The sequence below is a fragment of the Meriones unguiculatus genome, chromosome 6, assembly GCF_030254825.1.
Source record: "Meriones unguiculatus strain TT.TT164.6M chromosome 6, Bangor_MerUng_6.1, whole genome shotgun sequence".
In the NCBI taxonomy this organism is placed as follows: Eukaryota; Metazoa; Chordata; class Mammalia; order Rodentia; family Muridae; genus Meriones; species Meriones unguiculatus.
Genome location: NC_083354.1, coordinates 117,356,182 through 117,379,668, shown reverse-complemented (window position 1 = coordinate 117,379,668; position 23,487 = coordinate 117,356,182). Strand labels below are relative to the sequence as shown.

At 43.0% G+C, this 23,487-nt stretch overlaps 1 protein-coding gene across 1 annotated transcript; it reads left to right on the top strand.

The window, feature by feature from the left end:
• The first annotated feature begins 11 nt into the window (after positions 1–11).
• On the top strand, positions 12–23,209 carry LOC132654757 (small ribosomal subunit protein eS28-like). The gene is made up of 3 exons (XM_060385924.1): positions 12–163; positions 19,323–19,441; positions 20,945–23,209. The coding sequence occupies exon 3, from the start codon at positions 21,410–21,412 to the stop codon at positions 21,614–21,616; it is 207 nt and encodes a 68-aa protein (XP_060241907.1). The 5' UTR covers positions 12–163; positions 19,323–19,441; positions 20,945–21,409; the 3' UTR covers positions 21,617–23,209.
• Positions 23,210–23,487: the final 278 nt, after the last annotated feature.

Here is a 23,487-nt window from a genome sequence, read left to right as displayed (position 1 = left end):
GGTGGGGGTGGGGGTCGGGAGCGGGAGCCTGGCGCGCCTGTCTGCTGCAGCCTGCCGCGGTGTCGCACTCGCACAGGGCAGGATTTCTGGGCGGCTACCGACGGCGCCACAGCCCCCAGTGAGACCCGAGGCTCTAAAAGGCCGGGGCAAGGAAGCGACTAAGGTAGCAAGAAGCCGTGCCGGGGACTGCTTGGGGCCTATGGCAAGCGGGTGGGTGATCAACTGTCGCTCCGAAGTGGAAGAGTCAAAGCCGTGCTTGACTGCCGGTGATTTCTTGCAGGTTTCGTGGCTTTCGTGTTCGGGTGGCCAGAGCCTCGTTAGGGGACATTCAGGTCCCATTGCGCAGAATCCGTGGGCATCCAGGCAGTTCCGCGGGCTCTGAAGAGCAAGTTCATGGGGGGGCGGAAAGGGGAGCGCGAGCCATCATCCGGCGGACTCTGAGAGAGACCATAGTACCGCTGGGCGAGCTAAAAAACGGTGCCTCAGAGGCAGCCGCTGAGAGCCAAAGTGAGAGGGAAGTGACAGGCGCAGAGCGCGGAGCCTCGGGCTGCGCACCTCTCAGGGTCACACGGAGCGACGCCGAGGATTGGCACCAAACGGGTGCCCTCTCTCCTCCCCTGGGTACCTTTCCCCGGTCAGTTCCTGGTGGGTTTGGGATGGAGATGGGAAATTAGGGAGCCGGAGAGAAGAGTGGCGGGAAAGACAGCGGTCACCCGCCCCCACGCTGGCCCAGTACCCTGCAGTCTTGGCTTCACACCGGCCTCTCCCGTGGGAGCTGAGAGAGTTTGACCCCAAGATTAAGTTCGGGGATTCAGTCCCTACAAGGATGGGGGCGCGCATCCTAAGTGGGCGGGGACTCGCGTGTAACTGTCCGGATCCCCCTGAAATTCGTGGCTCCTCTCTGGCTGCCCCCAAACTCCACCCTAGCAGCTGGCGACTCTAAGACCACTTCCTCCTTCCCGGTTGGCCCTGGCTGAGTTTTTAGAGGAGAAGCAGGAAACGCACTGTTCCCGCTTCACTTCCCAACTCAGAAACTGGTGGGGAGTGTTTCTTAGAACCCACACCCCCAACTGTGGTCCCCGGAAGAAGTGTGGACTCCTTTATCTTTATTGCTTGGTCTATGAAACCTCAGGTTCTCTTGGGAAGGTGGTCTTGCTCAACTTCTATGGAGTCTTCCTTGAACTTTAAAGGCAAATCAAATGTGGCTTGGCTTTTTATAAAGGTAATAGCCTCCTGACGCCTGTTACCGTTGCTGTCACCCACACCCGCGAAGAGACAGAGACGGGGCTCCCTTGGAGACCTGAGGTCCTCACGGGACAGTCTTGGCAGCAGGTCCGCTGTGAGCAGAGCGCTTGCACTCCCACGGAGGAGAGCAGCAGCGGGGGGCAGGGCACGCTTCCCGGGAATGTCCAGCGTGGTGATGTCCTTAGTCTTCTTCCTTGGTTTACTGAGATCCAGGGATATGTTCTCAGTCCGTGCTCCTGTAATAATCTGTTGCCGGCATGTGAAAGCGATGCAGAGCACAGCGGGTCGAGCACACGGAGTTGTCTGTTCTGTTTTTGTGAGGAAGAGGCAATGGGTGCCTTTCCATCCTGAAAACTCTGCTTCCGAGATCTCCTGGGAGGACCGACTGCATGGTGCCAGATGGTTGGTTAGGGCAGGGTATGCATTCTGTGATCATGGAAACGATCAAAGCTATAATAGTTTGTGGGACCTGCCACTGCTGACAGGACTCATTACCTGCTGTATGCACCTCGGCTCACAAGCATAGCAGATTGTGAACCTGAACCTAATTTAGCTTCCAAAGCTTAAAATAAAAGCAGGAGGGGGAACCTTAGGAAGCCTTTCTGGGTTTCGGCTGCCAGCTACCTGAATGTTCTTCTCTGTCCAGAGTTTGGACTTGCCATCAACTTTGTCTTCTCTTCCCTTCACTTCATCTTTTTTTTTTTTTCCTCACGAGTCTTTAATAAACACTTATTGATAAGGGAAAGACTAGTGCCATCTTTCTAGGTGAAGCACCAAGAACCACAGGTCTCCACAGACCTTAAAGGCTCTCCTATAGAGACCTGTGGTCACAGGGCGTCTGGAAAACAATATTCTTTCCCTTATGTTCCAATAATTCAACCTGAAACTGAAATCACACATTACAGGGCCTTTGGATCCTCTGGCTATTCTTAATGCTTTCAGAGCAGAAACCTAGGCTGAAGAAACACATGGATAATTTTATGTGTAATTTTATGATACAGAAGTAATTGTTTGTCTTTAGTGCACTTTGGAAGTTATCTTTGATGTTAATTTCTTCATAAACACGATATGGTTTACAAAGCAGTTTTCCTAACTCATCTGAGCCTCACAACTGCCCTGGAGGTTAGTGGAGCTGATGCCCCTTAGTCCCCTCTGCTAAGGAGACTGAGGTAAGGAAAGAAAGAATCAGTGACTTAAAGTCATATAACGAGGGTTCTTGGACCACTGGAAACAGTAAGGGTCTTACTTTGAATTTATTAATGTGACATCTTTACAAATAATGAAAGGAAAAATTGGAACTTACAAGGATTAAAGAAAGAAAGAAGTTGGTAGTGATGGATTGATATCCTTGGAGAAGGATGCAGTGTTCTTATTAACTGGATTATGATAACTTTTAAAAATCAGAAATACAACAATGCAAAAAGAAAGCATCATTTAGAATACCTAGGATTTTGCCAGGTGGTGGTGGTGCACCCATTTAATCCCAGCACTCTAGGGGCAGAGGCAGGCAGATCTCTGTGAATTTGAAGCCAGCCTGGTGTATAGAGCGAGTTTCGGGACATCCAGGGCTACACAAAGAAACCTGGTCTTGAAAAACAGAATCTAGCTTTTTAAAAAGTCAGACTAGGCCTTACATGATACTCACTTATTTTGACTCCTGTTTCTTACAGACAAATTCTAATGCAGCTGAGCTACTTGAAAAGAGTTCAAAGATGGTGCTAACATTCACATATAAGGAAACTGATGTTGTATTTTTGTGTTCCTTGTTCTCTCAGACTGTAAAAGACTTAGTTAGCAATATTGAACCATTATGATCTCACCCATCACCTACTTAAATTACTGGTGACTTCAATGCAGGTCTTAAAGACATAGAAACATAGTAAATTCTCTAATGTAGCAATTATTAAGTTTCCTGCACTCTGGTTGTTCCTAAAGAAAGAAAATTTCCAATTATCTTGTTATAAGACAGACAGTCAAGGTACAAAGCAATTTAGTAATTTGCTTGGTGCTTCCAATCATCCCAAGAGCTAAGACTGTCCATGTGATCGACAATTATCCAGTCCCTCCTAAGGATAAGGCTTAGTACATCATGACTTGCTTGGTGGTGAACAGAAGCATGGGAACAAGCTGCTTAGAACCGAATTCTACTTGAGGAAACACACTAGTTGCTTGTCTTTGGAATGTTATGGAATGCTTTAAAACCGACCTGTGGACTGGAGCATCATGATAATACCAATGACCTCTGAGAGCTTTATGAAGATGAGAGAAGCTCGCTGTTCCTAATGGGCCAGTCACGTAGTAGGTACATACATATTTAAATCAATGAAAATGTGCTGAGACAACGCGTGTAGACGCAGAAGCTGCCTTTGTGTAGGGGGGAATGAGTGCAGCAGCACAGCAAGTCTGTTTCTCAGTACGGTAGCATCTTTGATAGAAATGTCTGCTCTTGCCATGCTTTTACCAGCGTTCATTGTTAAGTTTTTAGGGAGGCTTCTGTAAACTATTGTGTGTTTTCTGGTTATGTTAAAACATGAACTTTTTTTTTTCTTTTTTTACTCTGGTAGTAAGAATAAAAATTGGGAGGAGGCACATTAACCTTTTAAAGCCCAGGAGCTGGAGAGATGGCTTGGTGTTTAAGAGCACTGACTGCTTCTCCAGGTGACCCGGGTTCTAGTCCCAGCACCCACACAGCAGCTCACACTCGTCTATGATTCCTGTTTCAGGGACTGTGACACTGTGACACTAGCCTCCGAGGACACAAGGCATACACAAGGTGCACATACATACATGCAGGCAAAATACCCATGCACATAAAATAAATAAATCTATTAAGAATAAGTAAATAAAACCCTAAGCTGCACAAGGGAAAATAAACAGAATTATAAAACATTTGTCATGCCATTAAAAAAAAAAACTGAAACACAAATTAACACCTTGTCCTTACCTGCCCTTACCTGAGCCTAGTGTGGTCCTAAGTCCCATTCCTAGAGCTTTAAAGGCAAAGTTTACTTTGGTGATTACGCCTGCCACACAAACACAACAATTTTCATCAAAGGATGAATAACCCACAAACGCACAAATCTTCCAGCCCAGCCCAGGCGTTTTTGTGTTGTAGAGTAAAAAGAATTCCAGATTCTGGCATGGTTGTTCAATAATTGATACCAAGAGAACTAGCAAGTCACTCAAATTGCTTTATACTCAATTATCTTTTTAAAAAAATGTGTGTGTGTGGGTGTGTGTGTGTGTGTGTGTGTAAGTACCTGGTCTCTCCACAGTGTTTCTAGAAAAAGAAGTGACAAAATGACCACAAAAACTTTTGCAGAGTAGAAGTGCTAAAAGACACACCTAATACACAGAGGGCTGTTGGCTGAATGCTCCAGGGGACAGATGGAGCTAGAAAAGACAGTACAACAAACAGACTACACTGAAATTAAGTGGAGGCCAAGAGACTAGAGTGGAGTGTTCTTTTACATAGAGCAAAAGTTTTTTTTTTAGATGTTTTAGAATTATTGTGTCAGTTAGATCTCATCTTTGACCCAAGGGAAACGGTGCAGCCATGTAACCCGTTACTAAAGGAGCATCATTACTACCTATCCTAGTTTGCCTTCTGTTGCCATGATAAAACACCATGACCAAAAGCAACTTGGGAAGCAAAAGGTTTGTTTCAGCCTACCACTCTTAGGTCATAATCCATCACTGAGGGAAAACAGGGCTGGAATGCAACAGGAACCAGGAGGAAAGGACTGAAGCAGAGACCATGGAGTGTTTTACTGGCTTGCGCCCCATGAGTTTGTTTTCTTTTTTTTTTTTAACTTTTAATTTTTATTTTTTTTCACAACTTATTCATTCTAAGTCCCAATTGAAGCCCTCTCCCTCAACTCTCCCCAGCCATACTCTCCCTCCCTCTTCCTCCTATTCCCTTCCTCTAGTCCAATGAAAGGAGGAGTTCTCCACTATTGGCATCTGCCCATAGCTTGTTAAGTCTCATCAGGACTGCCTGGATCCTCTTCCTCAATGGCCTGGGAAGGATGCATCACCAGGGGTGAGTGATCAAAGAGAAGTCAACTGAGTTCATGATAGAGGCAGCCCCTGCTCCCCTCACTCAGAGATCCACATGGAGACTGAGCTGCCAAAATGGCCACATCAGAGCAGGGGGTCTAGGTCCTCTCTATGCATGGTCCTCCTTTGGTGCATCAGTCTCTGCAGGTTCAGATTTTTTAGTTTTGCTGGTCTCCTTGTGGGGTTCCTGTCTCCTCCATGTCCCTCTATTCCCACCCCTCTCTTCTTCCATAAGATTCCCCTGTGCTCTACCCAAAGTTTCACCCTGAGTCTCAGCATCTGCTTCAATCCCCCCTGTTGGGTGAATCCTTTCAGAGGACCCTCTGTAGTAGGCTCCCATCCTGTTTTCTCTCTTCCACCGCTTCTGGTGTCTATCCTGTTTGCCCTTCTGAATGAGATTTACGCATCCTCCCTAGGGTCCTCCTTAGTGTTTAGCTTCTTTAGGTCTGTAGATGGGTTATGCATTGTTTTATACTATGTCTTTTATTTGAATTGGTTTTCTATTCTTGTTATTCCTTCTCATTATTTGCTGTGCGTTGTTGGTGGAGTCATAGACCCACACGTTCTGTTTTAAACAGTTTGCCATCCTTAATAGATACCGTTAGATGAGGCTTCTTGTTGCTTCAGATTTGTCCTGCAAACCACCCTTTGAGATTTCCCCTTTACCCTTCGATTTCTAGTCATTTCTGGATATTTCCATACATCTGGCATAACCAGACATTCCAGATCATCCTGTACTTTCTTTGCCTTACCTCGGCCTTGTTTCTAGGGAGTTAGGAGCATCTGTTTCTGGAAGAAAGCATTTGAAAAGGAAGGCCTGAGCTCTCCTGGATCCTGAGGCATCATTACTTCTACACATATGGAGCAGACAGAGCCTAGAAACATGCACCTATCTCCACACCACTCCACTTACCACACCTTCCTCCTGTGTGGTTTCAGTTGACAAGGGTCACAGACTAGAAATTTTAGATGGAAAGTTCTAAAAAAGTACAATTCAAAGTTTAAAATAGCTTATTATAGTTATTGTTTTAACTTATATGTGTCTTAGCTTATAGTTTATTTTATAAGTTAAGACACATAAGTGTCCTTGAAATGTATGTAGAGAGCAAACAGTAATATAAAGTTCAGTATTATCCTTAGCTTCTGTTGTTCACAGGGGGATCTTAAGGCATATGCCTCATGAATGAGGAATTCTGTGTATGTATGCCCCCCCACACGTATATAACCATTTCTACATATATGTGACCACATACATGTGCACATATATGCCTTGAGTTGAGAATACATCCAGTTCCAATCCAATCCTAAGGTTCTTTCTAACTTTCAGACTTTCGGTGTTATGCAGTAATATTCTCACTTAGTTCAAGGTACATGTGCACGGATGCAGAATCCATTTTCCACCATGAAAACTGAGAAATACCCCATGTCCTTCCATACCTGTGCGCTTCCTCACTGTAACCATCGCCCGGCCCTACCAGCTTCCCAATCTGGACTCTTATTTTCTTTGCTTCCAGGTGTGCCAGCAATTCTGGGTGGCCCTTCTCCAGCAACTCCCTTCCTCCAAGAGAAACAAATAGCTAGGGAGAGTGGGGGACTCAGCAGGTAAGGGCTGAGTCTGGCAACTAAGTCTTCCTACTAAGTCTGGCAACCTGGGGTTGCACCCAAGAAACCACAGGGTGGAAAGAGAACAACAACTCTTGAAAGTTGTCCCCTTAGCTCCGCATGTGCACCCCGCACACCAAATAAAGAAATGTGTAAAAAGAAGGAAGCAGAGCTGCTGGGTTTAAATTTACCTTTGATTTTCTGTGCTTTCACGCTGTCTCTCCACACTGCCCAGGCTCCCTATACTGCCTCACCTCACTGGTTCTTAGACTGTACACACATTTTCTCTAGGCCTAATTTTCTCATTCACATTTTTTTTAATTCAAGTAATACATGTGGCCATAAACAAAAAAACATTTTTTCAGTGTCTTTTCGTGCTGGCAGATTCTTTTGGAAAAAGTTAAAAAATCATAAAGCCCTGTTTATGTTTGACTTGAAGAGGGTCCCTCACAGTTTTGAAATTACAACTCTATATCATGAAAAACCAGAAATAAAACTCCTTGAGTTTGTAAACGTGAATAATGTGAGATTAGCTTGACTTCACAGGATTTCCCTACTCAAAACCATCAAATCTCAATGGTATAATGTATGTCTAGGGAAGGCAAGACCTTGGGTTCCATCCCCAGCACTGCAGCAAATTAATTAATTAATTAACATTTTAAAGAGCCAAACAAAAATGCAGGAAGAAGTAGAATATTCAATAAGATTTTTAGACTTATTTATAGACATCTTTGAAGAAATACTTCGCAAATTATTGCTACCCTTCTTCCCTGCTGTCCTCCCCACCACTCTCAATGACCTTACACAAAGAACATAATGTGTCACAAGCAAGATTTTCTGACTTGTCCCAAGGGTAGGGATTGGCCCATCTAATTTATACCGCTTCTATGCATGATTGAATTCCCATGAGTCACTGCCACCTTCAGCAGGACAAAGTTCAACAGAAAGACATGAAAATGAAGACCAACCACCATATCTCCAAAACATACTGGATCACTTCAAAGATCTGCACTCATCTTTGTGCTGCTGTTCCTGAGATAGCTCAGATGCCAAAACAGTGCACAGGTCCAGCTTCAGTCACATGACCAGCCACGGCATGCTACTGGCTGGTTTTCATGAAAACCTGATAGAAGCTACAGTCATCAGAGGGGAGGAAGCCTAAACTGAGGAAATGTCTTCACAGGTTAGAGCTGTAAGGCATTTTCTTAATCAGTGATCAGTAGAGGAGGGCAGAGCAAATTGAGGATGGTGCCATCCCTGGACTGGTGGTCCTAGGTTCTATAAGAAAGCAGGCTGAGCAAGCTAGCAGGAATAATCCAGTAAGCAGCACTCCTCCATGGCCTCTGCATCAGCCTCTGCCTCCAGGTTCCTGCCCTGTGTGAGTTCCTGCCCTCACTGCTTTTGACGATGAGCTGTCATACGGAACTGTGAGAGAAATAAGCCCTTTCCTCTCCAAGTTGCTTTGGTCGTGATGTGTCATCTCAGAAATAGTAACCCAAACTAAGACAGGCACTTACCCCAGTTCTTCCCCGTGGGCAAGTTTCTCCCCTTCTCCAAAGCACAGGAGACCCAGTCTACAGCACTGCAGCTGTTCCCAGAGTAGAAGGGACAACGCCTGCTGACTGAGACTGTAATCATGAAAGAGCTGACAGTAGTCAAATGTGCATGTAGCACCTGGTCTGGCCACAGTGGGATTTAGCTAGACTGGCAAAGTGTACCTTCCAGGAAAACTCAGTTATACATCTCCAGTAGTCAGTAACTGGAGGGGAGCTGTGATCTGCTTTCGCCAGTACTTATTCTGTTTAGTAAATAAAGTATAATAGCTTATTTATAAAGATGATCGATAGGAATACCTTTACTACTCTCCTACAGGATTTGACTTTGGGTGCTTTGTTTTCGGTTTGTTTGTTTTTCAGTGCTGGCAATTGAACATATGGCCTTCGCTCTGCCACCGGACCTTTAGGCTTCATCCTCAGCTTGACATGACTATCACTTTATTAGCAAGAGGACAGTTGGGGCAGATTTGTGTCATTGTGATCCCCAATTCCAGCTCAATCCTACACAAACAGGATATCACAGTGGCAGCCTCATGGTCCTCCCGGAATGTTCGCGCCCTTTCTAGCTCTCTACCCACATCTCCTAATACAAAGCTCTAACCAGCTAGCCTTTAGCTGTTTTAGAACACGGCAAGATAGTTCTCCCTCAGAGCCTGTGTCCTCTTCCCTTTATTAAGGACACAGATCATTTTCTGTGGCCACCCCACCTATTGTAATCAGGCCCCTCTCTTCTTTTTGAAACGTATGCCACCGTTCTCCCATCTGCATCGTTATTCCTTCACTTATTACATTCGGTCATTACATTTATTTGGTCTTTATCTAACCTTGGCCCGTTACTGCCAGCTCCCTCCAAAGTCACCTGTGTCGTTCATGGCTTTGGCATGCCTTGTGCTCAGTACTATAGTATACAACGAGAATGCCACCACGTTTGTTGAGTGGATAAAGCATCTCGCCAACACTTTCTCTGTGACCATCAGTTGGACTGAAGTTGGGGAAGACTTTCTCAAATCCCACCCCCACTTTTTTGAAAATACTTTTTACTCTTAGAACTTTTATCATTTTTTTCCTGAAGCCTCATTATGTCCCTATAGGAGGAGGAATGCCTCTAAAAAGGGTTCCCCTGGGAACATGTATTTCATTAACAGTATTATCTCAAAGGGTAACTAAGAACTCTCCAAAGAAGGGTGCTCCTTCTAAGAGCCTCTAAATAATTTTGACTGATTAGGTATCTTAATCTAGTTGCCAGTTAATTGTGTTTGCTTGTGATTAAGAATATGATTTTCACCTGCTCCCGTAGCCCAGTCTCCCTGTGTTTGGAGAAAGCTGATCTCCCGTCCTTCATATCTGCAGTGTACTCTTTGAAGGTGTTTGCAGAGGGGATGAGAGCCCAGCTATCACCTAGAGCCAGAAGCTGGGAAGAAGGAATTTCTGTCAAGCCACCTGCAGATTCACTAAGAAAGATTCCTACACCCATGGCAAACAAAAAGATCTGAGGACCAGCCTCCTGTCCCACCCTCTTGCTCTTGCCTTGATTACTATTTCTAGGGAGAAAATGATTCAGTCGTTTGTAGTACGAGTCACAACTTAGTATTAAAATTTCACTGAAGTAGGGTTTCTTGGAGCATATCTGTTCACAAATACCAGAGTGTTCCCTTACTTTCAACTTGCTGCACACGTTACCTTTCAACAAACAATGAGAAGAAATCACCAGACAAATGAAAGTGCGCAAAATAGAACGGTACATTGTGTATCACAAGTGGCTGAACTCAAATGACTGGAACTGGAATTGCTCCCCAGGTGCCTCCTGCTTGCTCCTGGATTCTGTGCTGCCCCTACTGGTCCGGTGTAGCTAATCATCAGATCAGGGGGTCTCAAGGGAGCAGCCTCCCGGTTTTTTTGTTTGTTTGTTTGTTTTACATTTTGCAGTTCTGTCACTAGTTCTAAGTTTAAAGGGGGTGGGGTGGGGGGGAGAAATACCCAACTAAAACAGTAGCGGGAAAACCTGTGTCATTCCTGACCACCAACTAATGGAGTGCCAATTATTGACAACACTGACGTCACCTTGGAAAAACTGGGCTCACCACCCCCGGAGTGCAAACGTAGATCTTATGGCATCTCTGCTGGGATGGCGTTTAGGTGTGTCTGGGGTAAAAGGGCTGGAGGAGACGGGGAATGGGAGCTTTCAGGTGACCATAACCTTCCAGTGACCCAATTCTCAACCACACTGACTTCTTTCTTCAGCTGCCAAATATTTAAACCCATTTGATTAACCGTAGCTACGCCTACACACCAAACACTTCTCTTTCTGTTCTGCTGACGTGAGGCTGAGGGGTGGTCTGACCTGAGAGCGCAGCGCTCGGGGGCACCAGCAGCAGGAGACACAGCTGCATTTTCTCTGTCGCCCTGGCAGCTTCGGTGGCATCAGTCTTCTGTGCTTCAGCCTTCGAGATAGTTGGCTCTCGAGCGTAGTCCACGTCAAGGACAGGTTGTTTGTCCTTCTCAGGGAATCAGGCTAAATGGCCAACCTCTGATATCATGTTTAAAGACATGCTTTCTACCCTACCTCTGCAAACATTCAGCATCCTTCTCATCGACCTTGAAGTCTTGGCTGCGTTCTTCCTGTTGCTTCCACCTCAACGAAACAGCCATGTGGCAGATTTCCATACACAGGAAAGTATACAAACATCAGTGCTCTACACCAAATATTACCATTCTAAGCCAGAAAAAAATTATTATGAAGTTCAGACTTCTTAATAAAACATAGTTTATAATCATCATCTGATATATCATTTGGTACACAGAGAGATGCGTGAATGATTTGTCTGCAATCATTTCACTTTAAAATGCAATCATCAGCTGTGTCTTCAATAATGTAGCTATAGTCATTCAGAATTTTTCTTTAAGTAGCAGTTTTGGAGTTCAAATGATCTGTGAATTTTATTACATACTTTATATATCTATACATTTTATCAAAACTAAACATTCAACCACAGTTGTCTTCCCTTACTTTCTAGTGGGATTTTTTTGTTAGGTTATAAAACTATGATGCTGTCAGAACTGATACAGAGTGGAGGACTGCACAAAGGAGAAAAGTGAGTTCTCCTGTAGATTTATTTTTTGATACAATAGGCTTACAAAATTTATTTAAAATAGTATATTACTTTGTGAAAAGCTGTTGCAGTAGTATAACATTTTAAAGGACATGGATTCAGGCACTTATTTATTTATTATATTTTGAAAACTATAATAACATTATATAATACCTTGCAGAGTATTTTTTGTATACGTACTTTGATTAACTTTAGAAATAGCCTCGACAGTAAATGTTCCTACTGCTTCCATTTTTCCCCCATAAGGAAATGGAGTTAGAGTGATAAGAATTTAAGTTTCATTTGATAGCTTGTGCTTTCTCTGTAATCTGAACCACTAATTTGGCTTTATACAAGCTGCCTTTCTGTGAGCCAGTGTGTCTCTCTCTCTATTGCTGGAAGGACTTTGGCTCACTTAGTAAGGGCACCCCAGTAAGGATTGAAGATGTGGTGCAACATGAGTCTTGTGTGTGTGTGTGTGTGTGTAAGCAGGTGTGTGCACCTGTGAGAGTGCATGAGTGTGGTGATTGTGTAAGCATGTGTGCATGCATGAGTGTGAGCATATGATCATGTATGTTTGTGTGTGTGCTGAAGACTGATCTCTAAACATGTTAGGCAAACCACTAAGTCATGTTTCACCTTTTACAATATACTTTGAATGGAATCTTTTTGCAATAGTATACTGGATGACTAGATGCCAATAACAAATATAAGAACATACAATGTACTACATTTATCCTATACACTCTGATGGCAGCACATGCTTTAAGTTGATTTCCAAATTCCATCCAAAGGAATTTTCTTTTTCTCAATGGATCTGCAGAGGGCCTTGGGAATCTGTACTCCAAGCATCCTGGAGTTCTGCTCCTTAGCCAAAGAATGTGTTCTTTTATCACAGTATAAGGCCTGTTTGTTTGCTTACTTATTGTGAGGAAGTTAGGAGGGCTGCATGTGTGTTGCTTGTCTGGGAGGCCAGAAGCTGACAGTGGGTTGTCTTCTTGCATTGCTTCTCCACTTGTTCTTTTGAGACAGGACCTCTCATTGAACCCGGAGCTCATTAATTGTCTAGACTAGCTGACCCATGAATCCCTGGAAACCTTCTGTTTCTGCCTCTGATTTTTTTTGTGGGTGTCGGTAATCAACCTTGGGTCCTTGTGCTTGTGCAGCAGGTCCTGTACCCACTTAACAGGCTCCACAGCCCCATATGGAAAGTTTTAATACACAGACTACAGGTAGAACTTGGTAGATGTTTGTTGCTTAAGCATCCGAAGGGCCTTGGATTCAGTCACCAGCACTGCTGGGAGGAAGGGGTGCTACCTTAAGAACCAGTTCTTAATCCATGGTTATTTGTAAAATGATGAAAACTTCTAAGGAAAGAATCTTGTTAAGTCCATCCACCACATTTTCTATAAAATAGATGTAGCCTGGGCTACATCGAGAAGAGTTGTACAATTCTCAGGTTAGCAATTCTTTGTAAGTTTACAAGTGTTCCCAAATTAATTGTAAGAAGTAGTCATTGAATCTTGAAAACATTACAAATGATCAAAGAATCCTGTCATAGAGGACCATGATTCACTTGATTCTGTTGGTAAAAAAATATCCCCAATAGACATTGTATATCGGGGAAAAGGCTATGGGCTACTCAGACCTGAGGGACAAGAACTGGAGTTTTGTTGACTTGATAGTCTTGGTTACTGCGCAACAGAATATACTAAATATATACTAAAGCCCACTGAACTGTATACTTGAAACAAGTGAACTTTATTGTATTTTATCTCAGTAATGCAGTTACCTTCAAATTTAGAAACCAGAGCAATCTGGGGGGAAAACAACAACAACAACAACAACAACAACAACAAAAAAAAAAAAAAAAAAAAAAAAAACCAACAACACAAATACTAAAGATCTGGTTTGGAGCTGAAAACCAGCTTGGCTGTGGCAGCCTGGTCCACCCCAGCGGTGAGAGATCATCTGCCCACCCCCAGAGCATTTCATAGAAAAACATTCTGTCCATAATCTCTTGGACCAACAGATAAAAATGCAAACGTCAGGGCTTACTGGAAACGAATTCACAGATACTTCTAAAAAGGGGGTTTGTATTTGTTTTTCGTTTGCCTAAAGCATTGGGCAAACTTATATTAAGAGTCTTAAATGAGATTTCTCCTCTCTTCCTGCAGCGAGGAAGCGCCTTGTTGGCGGCTCACGTTCATTTTCTCCGTTTTATTAAGAGCAAGTGGCAGGCAGCTAGGCTTCAGGAATTCCGAGGAGCTGAAACAATGGATAAGCTTACCTTCAGTCAATCAAGTTCAACACGATGTGGGTAACGGCCAGGATGGGAAGAAAATCTACTTAGCTTGTTCTCTTTGTCCTGATATGAATGGGCTGGCCAGTCCATTTTTTTTTTTTTTTTTTTTTTTTTTTTATCAAACATCCCTTCCCTTCTTCACTCTGAGACTTGAGAAATTTCAGAAGAACGTAGGTCAGTGTTCAAATTACTGGAGTGGCAGCTGAGACAGCTGAAAAAAATATCCCTGTAGTAGAAAATTTCATCGGTAGTGGATATTTTGTTTTCTCCCCATATGACTAATACCGACATGTGGAAATCAGGTCTGAGGATGGTAGGGCACCTGCCTGACATGCTCACGGCTCTGGTGTGAGTTCTTAGCACCACAGAAATAAAAGAAATTGTTAATAGAAGAAGTTTCTAAATAAAAGAAATTGCTAAAATTCTAGTTGGTAGCCATCTCCTTGTAAATCGAGGCCCCACAGGTTCAGGGTTGGAGGCATTCCGCCACACTGAGGTGCAGTGAATATTTGCCAGCTGCCCATAAATACCTAACGCGTCCTTCCTGTCTCCAAAGGAAGAATTTTTCTAAAGTGAATTGTGCTAAATTTTCTGTTGGAAACATTTGTTAGAAAAGAAAATTAGACTCTCTGTAACACTAAGTGATAAGCCTTTCCACTCATTTTGAAATCTGGAAGTTGCTGTCCTCCTTTTCCCCTCTCCATATCCAAGTAAGTAGTATGACAGAATCAGAATGAAGAGTTTTCACTCCTTTTGGTTCTTGTATGGACGTCCATTTTGCAAAACTTGGACATTGTTACTTTGGTGGTGGTGGGGGGATTAGCTATTCCTCCCTCCCTCTCAATTCTGTCTGTCTTTCAAGACAGGGTTTCTCTGTGTAGCCCTGGCTGTCCTGGAACATGCTCTGTAGATCAGGCTAGCCTCCAACTCAGAGATTCATCTGCCTCAGTCTCCTGAGTGCTGGGACTAAACGCATGCACCAACTGGATGGTTTACATTTTTCCACTTTAACTTATTTCTCTAAAATAATATGAAATGGATTCTCCACTTTCACAGGGCTGTAAAATCACTGCTGTAAACAGAAAACTATTATGAATGAAAACTAAAACCCAAAGAAAGAAAAACCTCATTTTATAGCTTTCAAACCAACAAACAGACCATCATAAAAATTTGGGCTGAAAGTAATTTTTGCATAATTGAATGTAAATATATGTGCAATTATTCCACTCTGTATTTCTTTTTTCTGATTTTAGAAAGTTAATTAGTGGAAGATGGTTTAACAGTTCCTGTCTTCTATTCTGGTGTTATTTAAACTTCCAAAGAAAGATTATATCTAGTTTCAGAAGACACTGCCTCATATTTTTGGATAACATATTTGAATCAGACAGATTGAGTGCCCACAAAACAAATATTTGTGGTATAATACCAGTTCATTAAACACAATGAGATGTTCTTATATATAGCCCAATTTGAGTTTGGAATCAGAATATTCTAGAACTGCCAGATCATTGAACTTTACCTTGAGTGGGTTCTGAACTTGAAAGCAATTATTCATCGTATGAATTTATTTCACAGTATTAGTCAGTAGAAAGTATTCCCCCAAGATATCTAACAAAATGTGAAATTTTATGAAATACTAATTCTATTTGAAATAAATATGATTTATACCAGTAAGGAAAAAAAAAAAAAAAAGAATAAGAGCTTTAAATTGTCGACTGTTGTCAGTTTGGGCTGCTTTACTGAGTCAGATCAAACACAGGCTCCTTGCCCGGTTAAGTGGACATGCTAAGTTGGCTCCAGAGTGGAGTCGTTAAGCCCATTATGGACTTCACAAAGTGTTCAAGGTTGCTTTTCCATTCACTCAGCCAGAATCGATAAATCTCTCACCTGGCTTCTTTGCTGTACACGCCGTGCTGGTTAATCATGTATGTACAGGGCAGAGCGCATTAGGCTTAGAGAGAGCTTTCTGATAGGAGCCAATTTTTAACTACCGCACCGCAGAAAACTGAAAACAAAGGAAAACCGCTTCTGCCTACTATTAAGGTATGTTACCAACTAAGAACCACAAATAATTCTGCTGGCCAATGTCCAGGGCCAGAAATAAAGAAAGGAGGCTGAGGAGGAGGGGAGGAAGCCATCTTCTGAAGTTGTTCTAAGGAATCGCAACATCTGGAAAATCTTTAATAGGGAGACACAAGTGCCAACGAGAAATGGAAAAACAGCTCTGCAGGTACAGACAGTGCTCTCTCCCTTGCAGCTGCACATTGAGATGCTCTCCAAAGACTCAGTGCTCGGCCTCACATCTGTGTGGAAAGTGGAGAAGAGCTGTCCTCAAGCAGGGTAACCCCTCCTGTACACTGATTCGTTTTTCTTCTCTCTGGATCATGCTGTTTATAGTACAATCTGAAATTGGAGGCTTTCCTAATGGTGAGTCATACCATGTACTTGGGAGGTCTTTAGTCAGTGAAACCCTGCCCAAGACCACTGAGGATGCTGTTTGGGGCATCAAAAATGGGTCCCCCCACCTGCCCAGGTCTGTCTGAAACCTGTAGCTCAGTTGCTTGTAGGACTTTGGAATGACCGATTTGCTTCTTTCTCTATAAAGCAGAGTGTGCATATTATATGCCTTTTTTCCTTCATTTTTTTTTTTTTTTGAGACACAGTTTTTGTGTGTAGCGCTGATGTCCTGGAAGACACTCCATAGACCAGGCTGACCTTGCGTGATCTCAGAGATCCACACGCCTCTGCCCAGCTCTGCAGCTACTTTTAATTTAAGTTACAATTTCATGATGAGTCACTTTTCTTTTAAAATGATTTTAGAGATTTTATTATTGTTATGAGTAGGGGTGTTTTGCCTGCCTGTATGTCTGTGCCCCATGTGAGTATGTGGTGCCAGAAGATGCTCTGGAGTTACTGATGGTTGTGAACCTCCATGTGGGTACTGGAATTGAACCTGGGTCTCTTGCTCTGCAAGAGCAGCAAGTGTTTTTAAACTACTGAGACATCTTTCCAGTCCCTATAACAGTTCTTGCTGATATTTAATTCGCATATTATAGAATTCATTTTTAAGTATTCAGTCCAGTTTTTTTCCATTATACTCACACATGTACATCTGTCAACCGCCATAAATGTTAAGATATTTCATCATTTGCCAAAGGAATTTATGTCACTCTTATTTACCCTAAACTTGACCCTCAGAAATGCTAAACTGAGTTCTGTCCTCCAGTTTTGTCTATTTTCAACACTTCACATAAATAGGATTGTTATCATACCTGTTTTTTGTTTTTCTTTTGTGAAGGCATTCTCTCCATACAGTGTTTCTAAGGCTGATATGTGTTGTTAACATGGACTGACACTTCATTTTTGTCAGTAGTTCAAATAACCTTTTTTTGTATGAAAATAGTACATTTTATTTACCACTCATCAACGGGCACAGCATTCAGCAAACAGTCCAGTTGTCTCTATTTGGGGTTATTACAGATAATGTGACTATGGACATTTATGCACAATTTTCTTGGGCAGACTTTCGGTTTCAAGTTCCTTAGCATGGAAACACTGGCCATATGATGACTGTGCAACCATCACGCAGCATCTAGACTGTTTTTCACAGCAGCTGCACCATGCTGGTAAATGTACCAGCCATACGTCTGTGTTTAGGTTTTCCGGATCTCGCTGGTACTTACTGCTACTTGTTTTGTTTATGCCTGTGTTTGTTCCTTTTTTTTGTTTGTTTGGTTGGTTGGTTTTTTTGTTTGTTTTTTTTTTTTTTTTTGAGATGGGGTCTCTTGCATCGTTCTCACTGTCCTGGAACTCACTATGTAGACCAGGCTGGGCTCCAGTGCCGGGACTAAAGGCGTGCACCACCGCAGCCAGCTATCTAACATTTAAAGAGTAGGTTCAACAATGTTAAATGGCCTCCCACTGCTGAATAGATGTCCCAGATTCCCCAGCCTTCACTCACTGCCCGTATGTACACAAGATAAACAGTAAGAAACAAAAATCATGTGGTATCATGAGGGTCTTTCTGGTACTTGATAATTTTTCTATTTTCATCTTACAATTGAAATGTAGGCTGTCGCTGCACATACACACTGACAGAAGCTGTAAGTCAGAAGAACTCTGTATTTTTCATTATCATTACCAGCACCCAACTATAGTGGCTTTCGTAAAGCACGAACGTGCATATAAAAAGAAAAGGAATTGTGAAAAAGCATTTGTGCTTCTGAGTAGCCAATAGGTGGCGCTAGCCATTTAGTGAGCGTCACAGCTGTTTTTTACAGTGTCCTCATGACTGTAATAATCCCCCACTAGAAAGACAATCGACCTTTAGAAAAGACACAGGTGAGCAGGGTAAAGTGGGCTCTTTCTCTCCTCCCAATACAGTTAGATTCCAACCGACGGTCTGTAAAGATAGTTCAGATGATACCAACAGGGACATGGTTAAAGATTTGCATTGTCCCAACATTCGAGAAAGAAGCCTTTGTCCCGTGCATGCTGTTTCTGTTGTCACAGATGCCACCGCCTCCCCTTCTTGGATCTACCTTATAAAAAAGTATCCGAGAAAGGTGAAGGATTTTAAAACATTTTTTTTTTCTTTAATTCTTGTACGGAATCACAGAAGGGAAGGATCTGCTGGCTCCAGGGAGGTTATTACTGAGAAAACATAAAGGATTGGTAATGAGACAGAATTTCATAACCTGTGAGTATTTCCTGTGTCCGTCAGTCTAGATCCCTGGCTAATTAAATTATACAAACATGTGTGTGTGTCCGTCCATAATTGGTTGTTATATTGAGAACTGGGATAATTCCAAAGTTGATCTGCTTTGCAACACACACACATTAGAGTGATGGCTTTTACTGGACACAATGGCTCTGCCTGGTTTTTATTTGTGGTGTCATACTACAGAATATTGTAGTTAGGCAAATAAACAGCATGCCATTATTTAGTGCAAGCAAAGAAATAGAAGTAAAATTTGGAAGACAAAATTAGAACTTGTAGTAGTATAATTTTTTTATTAGGTTGAACTGGAATGTTTTCATGCTATACGGAAATCCTTAATTGTCTGTGGTGCTGTGTACTTAAGATGGTGGGTGGTGAATGTTACTCTCCATGGAACACTAAGCACTCGCTCCTCAATGACATGATTTGTTGCAGAGCGACAGGGTTTTCTACAAGGATTTCATTAAGCATAGTTTAATTTTGTTGTCCTTCATGATGTTCTCAGGGTGAACAGTTAGGGGCTGTTAAAAAGCCATAAAGCCGATGACTCTGTATTTTCCAACCCATCTCATATGTATCTTCAACTCTTTTCATAGTGTTGAATAAACTTAGAATCGTACAAAGAATGTCCTAGAATACCCAGGCCAACACTGAACCTAAGGGGTCTCTGAAGTCTTGCTTTATTCCCACGCCCAGTTTTGTGAATGTGGATTGTAAGAGTAAAACTTGCTGTTTTTTCTAAGCAGAGACAACTTTCTTCACCTGCCTTTCAGCACCCAGTGACAGAAAGATGCTGCTGTCCTCTCCCGCCCACCTATGTGCAGTTTCTCCACAAGCACCATAGTCTCCCCAGCTTTGAAACAACGTAAGACATGCTATGACATAAAGCGCACTAGCATCTAATGTCACTAAATTGGAAATAAGTGGATGTGATAAGCAGAATGTTTTACAAAAGTCCATAGAATACGAGAAAGAAATTATCTTCAGAAGTTTCTCCTCAATCAGCAAAAGATGGGTTTCACATTTTAGATCAACTCAATTCCAAGCAAACACACAAATTGGCTTTCTTTGAAATGTCACCTAAATTCACTGCCAGTCATCTTTAGCATCTTATTGATTATCCACTAGATAACAAGTATAGTCTGACCCTTACCCCACTGTGGTTAGACCTGTGGTTAGACAAAATCCATCTGCTTGGAGAACTTAAGACACACATACTGGCATTAGTCCTGAGGCTCCTTTTAGATTTCACACATAATGACAAAACTGCCTCACGGGTTCCAAAGCAGAGTTCCTAGAACTTTGGAAAACTCAAATATGTTCTTGGAATATGTATTCAGTTTTATGTAATTTTACAGTTTGAGGTGTTGGTTAAGACATCATCACAGATACTGCCTTGGTGACAATATTGTTGGAATGGCCTTCTTGACTTTGTGTTTGCACACAATAGTCCCAGCTAAACCACTTAAACAGCTATGAGATAAGGAAAAGAAACTAGAAGAGGGAGTTAGCAAGGCTTCTTCACTATTATATTTTCAAATAAACCTTTGAAGATGTTTAGGATTTTCTTTTCTTTTTTCTTTTTTTTTAAGACAGGGTTTCTCTGTGTAGCCTTGGCATCCTGGACTTCCTTTGTAGACCAGGCTGGACTTGAACTCACAGAGATCCACCTGCCTCTGCCTTCTGGAGTGCTGGGACTACAGGCATTACACCCAGCTTTTACCCAGTAAGATGTTTAAGATTTTCAAATGTCTTTCCCTTCCTTTCTTCATTCCTTTCTTTCTCTTTTTCTTTCTTTCTTTCTTTCTTTCTTTCTTTCTTTCTTTCTTTCTTTCTTTCTTTCTTTCTCTCTCTCTCTCTCTCTCTCTCTCTCTCTCTCTCTTTCTTTCTTTCTTTCTTTCTTTCTTTCTTTCTTTCTTTCTGGGTCTTCCTACATAGCTCAGGTAACGCCAATTCTCCATCCCCTACCTGAATTCTTGCTCTGTGAGAGGGATTTTAGTCATGTACCATCATGCCTAATTAAATATTTTCATTTTAAAATATAGGCAGATTTAAAATAAAATTTAAAATAATTTCATAGCGAACATGCAGTATTTTAAAAATGTCTGTACAGTGAAAATTATATTAATCTATGAAACAAAGGTGGCTAGCTAGCATTCCTGGTATCAGAAACTTCACTTTTGAAATGGCTAGAAAGTTCTGCATCGATCATCTGTGCACCATACATCCTTAGTATTTAGAATGAAGTATGTTAAATAGCTGTGTACTTCTGGAATGAGTACCCAGGGCCTCACACATTATGCTAGCATCCACCACTGAGCTCCATCCCCATCCCTGAACACTTCTTTTGTTTATTTTTTTGACACAGGGTCTCTTGTATCCCAAGTGTGCCTTGAACTCAGCTGGCCAAGGATGACTTTGAACTGCTGATCCTCTTGCATCCTGAGTACATCCTGAGGGCTGCATATATCCCAGGACCTGGCTTAGGGATGCTGAGAATTAAACTCAGGGCTTTGAGGATACCGCAGCACTCCAACAACTAAGCTACATCTCCAGCACCCAGGGACAATGCTTTTGTTGGTGTCCAGGTACTGATGAGTGTCCCCTGTCACCTGCGTGAACAAGCTACAAGAACTCTGCGTTGTTATCGCGTTGCTGCTTTGAATCAAGGTCTTACTGTGTAGCCCAGGCTGGCCTTCAAGCCTAGGATCCTCTTCAGGCTTGAGTGCAGCCATACGCCAACGTAACTGGCCAAAGACAAGATCCAAATTCTTACTTCAGAGCCTTTGGGCCTATTACAGAAGCAATCGCTCTCCACCAGATCGCCGCCATCATGGACACGAGGCTCATGCGGCCGATAAAGTTGGCTAGGGTGATAAAAGCGCCGAACAGGACCGGCTGGCAGGTACAGCGCGCGCAGCTACGTGTGGAATCTATGAATGACACCAGCCATTCTAGCACAGGAAACATCAAAAGCCCCGCTCGAGAGGGTGATGTGCTCACCTTCCTGGAGTCAGAAAGAGAGGATAGGAGGTTGTGAGGATCTTGCTGCCGAGTCCTGGATATCCAACACTTAACCACAGGATGACCGGCAACTGTTAAATAAAGCATTTGTGCTATTAAAAACAAACAAACAAACAATGAGCTGCACAGTGGTATCTTGGTATCTTGGAGAGGTCTGGTACAGTCGTACCCCACAGGTGGGCGTTGAAATGTGAGCCTCTCGTCTTTAATGTGGTTGGGCTCTCCAGTGAGATTTTCACTGCAAAAATAAGTGAAGTTGAAAAGAGACCTTAACGTTCACCGCTCCTCCTACCCCCGTGTCTGATCTAGATTGTAAAATGGTGTGGATTTTTTTTTTTTTTCAGTCTTGGACTTTTATGGTTTGTCTTAGAATTTTACTTGAGGGATCTTGGATCTACCAAAGGATGCTTTCAGTCCACACGGTTCTGAGGTAGTCTGCCTGTTGTAGGCATGCTCTTCGGGGTGTAGAGAGGAAGACTTCATAACAGGTTGGAATAGAAAGTGTGAGTCTTCACTTTCTTGCTGTGCGCTTAACGCATTTAGCAGGACTTAGCCCAAGAGAACGAGCCTGCCTGAGGGAAAGGGCACAGCTCTCACCTACTGCCAGTCAAGAAATGCTATTCCTGCTCATGGACAGGAACACCCACCAGCAGGTGACCCTGGGGTGCAGGTCAATAGCTCAGGCAGATGGACAAAATTCCAAGTCTGTTCCTTGGGGTGGGGGGTGGGGATCATGGCCCTGGAGGAGTCACATGGCATTGAGTTTTGCAAAAGACAATGTACAAAGTGGAGTAACCCATTTTGAGTAGCCACGAGTCCAGTTAGGCCGGGCTTTACCTGCAGTTTTAGAGCTGACTGGATTTCAGAACTGTAGTGAAGGACTAGTTCTATCACTAGTTAGTTATGTTTCAGAACAGTTGCTGCTTGGTCCCTCAGGATGTAGTCCACTATGAAATGCAAAGTGGTTTTTCTTCATACAGCGCCTCGGCTTTTATTACCCTAAGCTAGCATTCTTAGAGCGGCAGCCGAAGCAGTCAGCCCTGGCTAATTTATGTACGGATGGAATCGGTCAGGGCAGAGGAGCCACCAAGAGAGGATAAGTATCATTACGTAGCTACTGATGACATAAGGTTTGACCCTAGAGTGTGCCATATATCTTGGCCCTGCTGCTTATTACAATTGGCCCAGGGGAGATCACTCTGAGCCTCTCATCTTTAACGTGGTTGGGCTCTCTGGTGAGATCTCCTAAGACCAGCCCTGGACCTTCTGACGCACTTGTGCAAACATCACCATCTGACCCAACCCAGTGTATCTTCAAATCATTCCGTCAGCCTCAGCCACCCTTTGGAGGGAGTGCCCAGCAGGGTAATGAGTAACTCCACCTGGGTTCCGCCCAGGCAGTGCTGCCACAGGTGCAGAGAGAGCCCAGGGAGGTCGACCCAGGACACACAAGTCTCACTTTCCTTCTTCCTTTGCTTCCTTGCACCTCCATTCTTTCAGTCTGTAAGACCGAGGCTAGGCAAACTTCCTCAGGCTGGGAAGGCTCATGGATTAAGAGAAGAATGGGAAGTGAATATAATTGTAATATGCATGTATGAAATTCTCAAAAGGTAAATAAAAATCTATTTAAAACAGTCTCTAAAAAGAAGTAGGTTTCAAATACATTAGCAAGGGATTTTTTTTTTATAGGATTCCCCATCAAGGACAGCAATAGGATGTGAGCCCCCACCCCAATTTCCATCCCGAGGATGCATTCTCTACTGTGCTAGCCCTTTCCTCCTCATTCACACTCAGATCATTGCCAGCCTGACCTAGTTCTCTGCTGCTGGGTGATAAGATTTCTGAGTCTAGACATCTCCCTTGAGACACGGAGCAATGGCTGAGTGA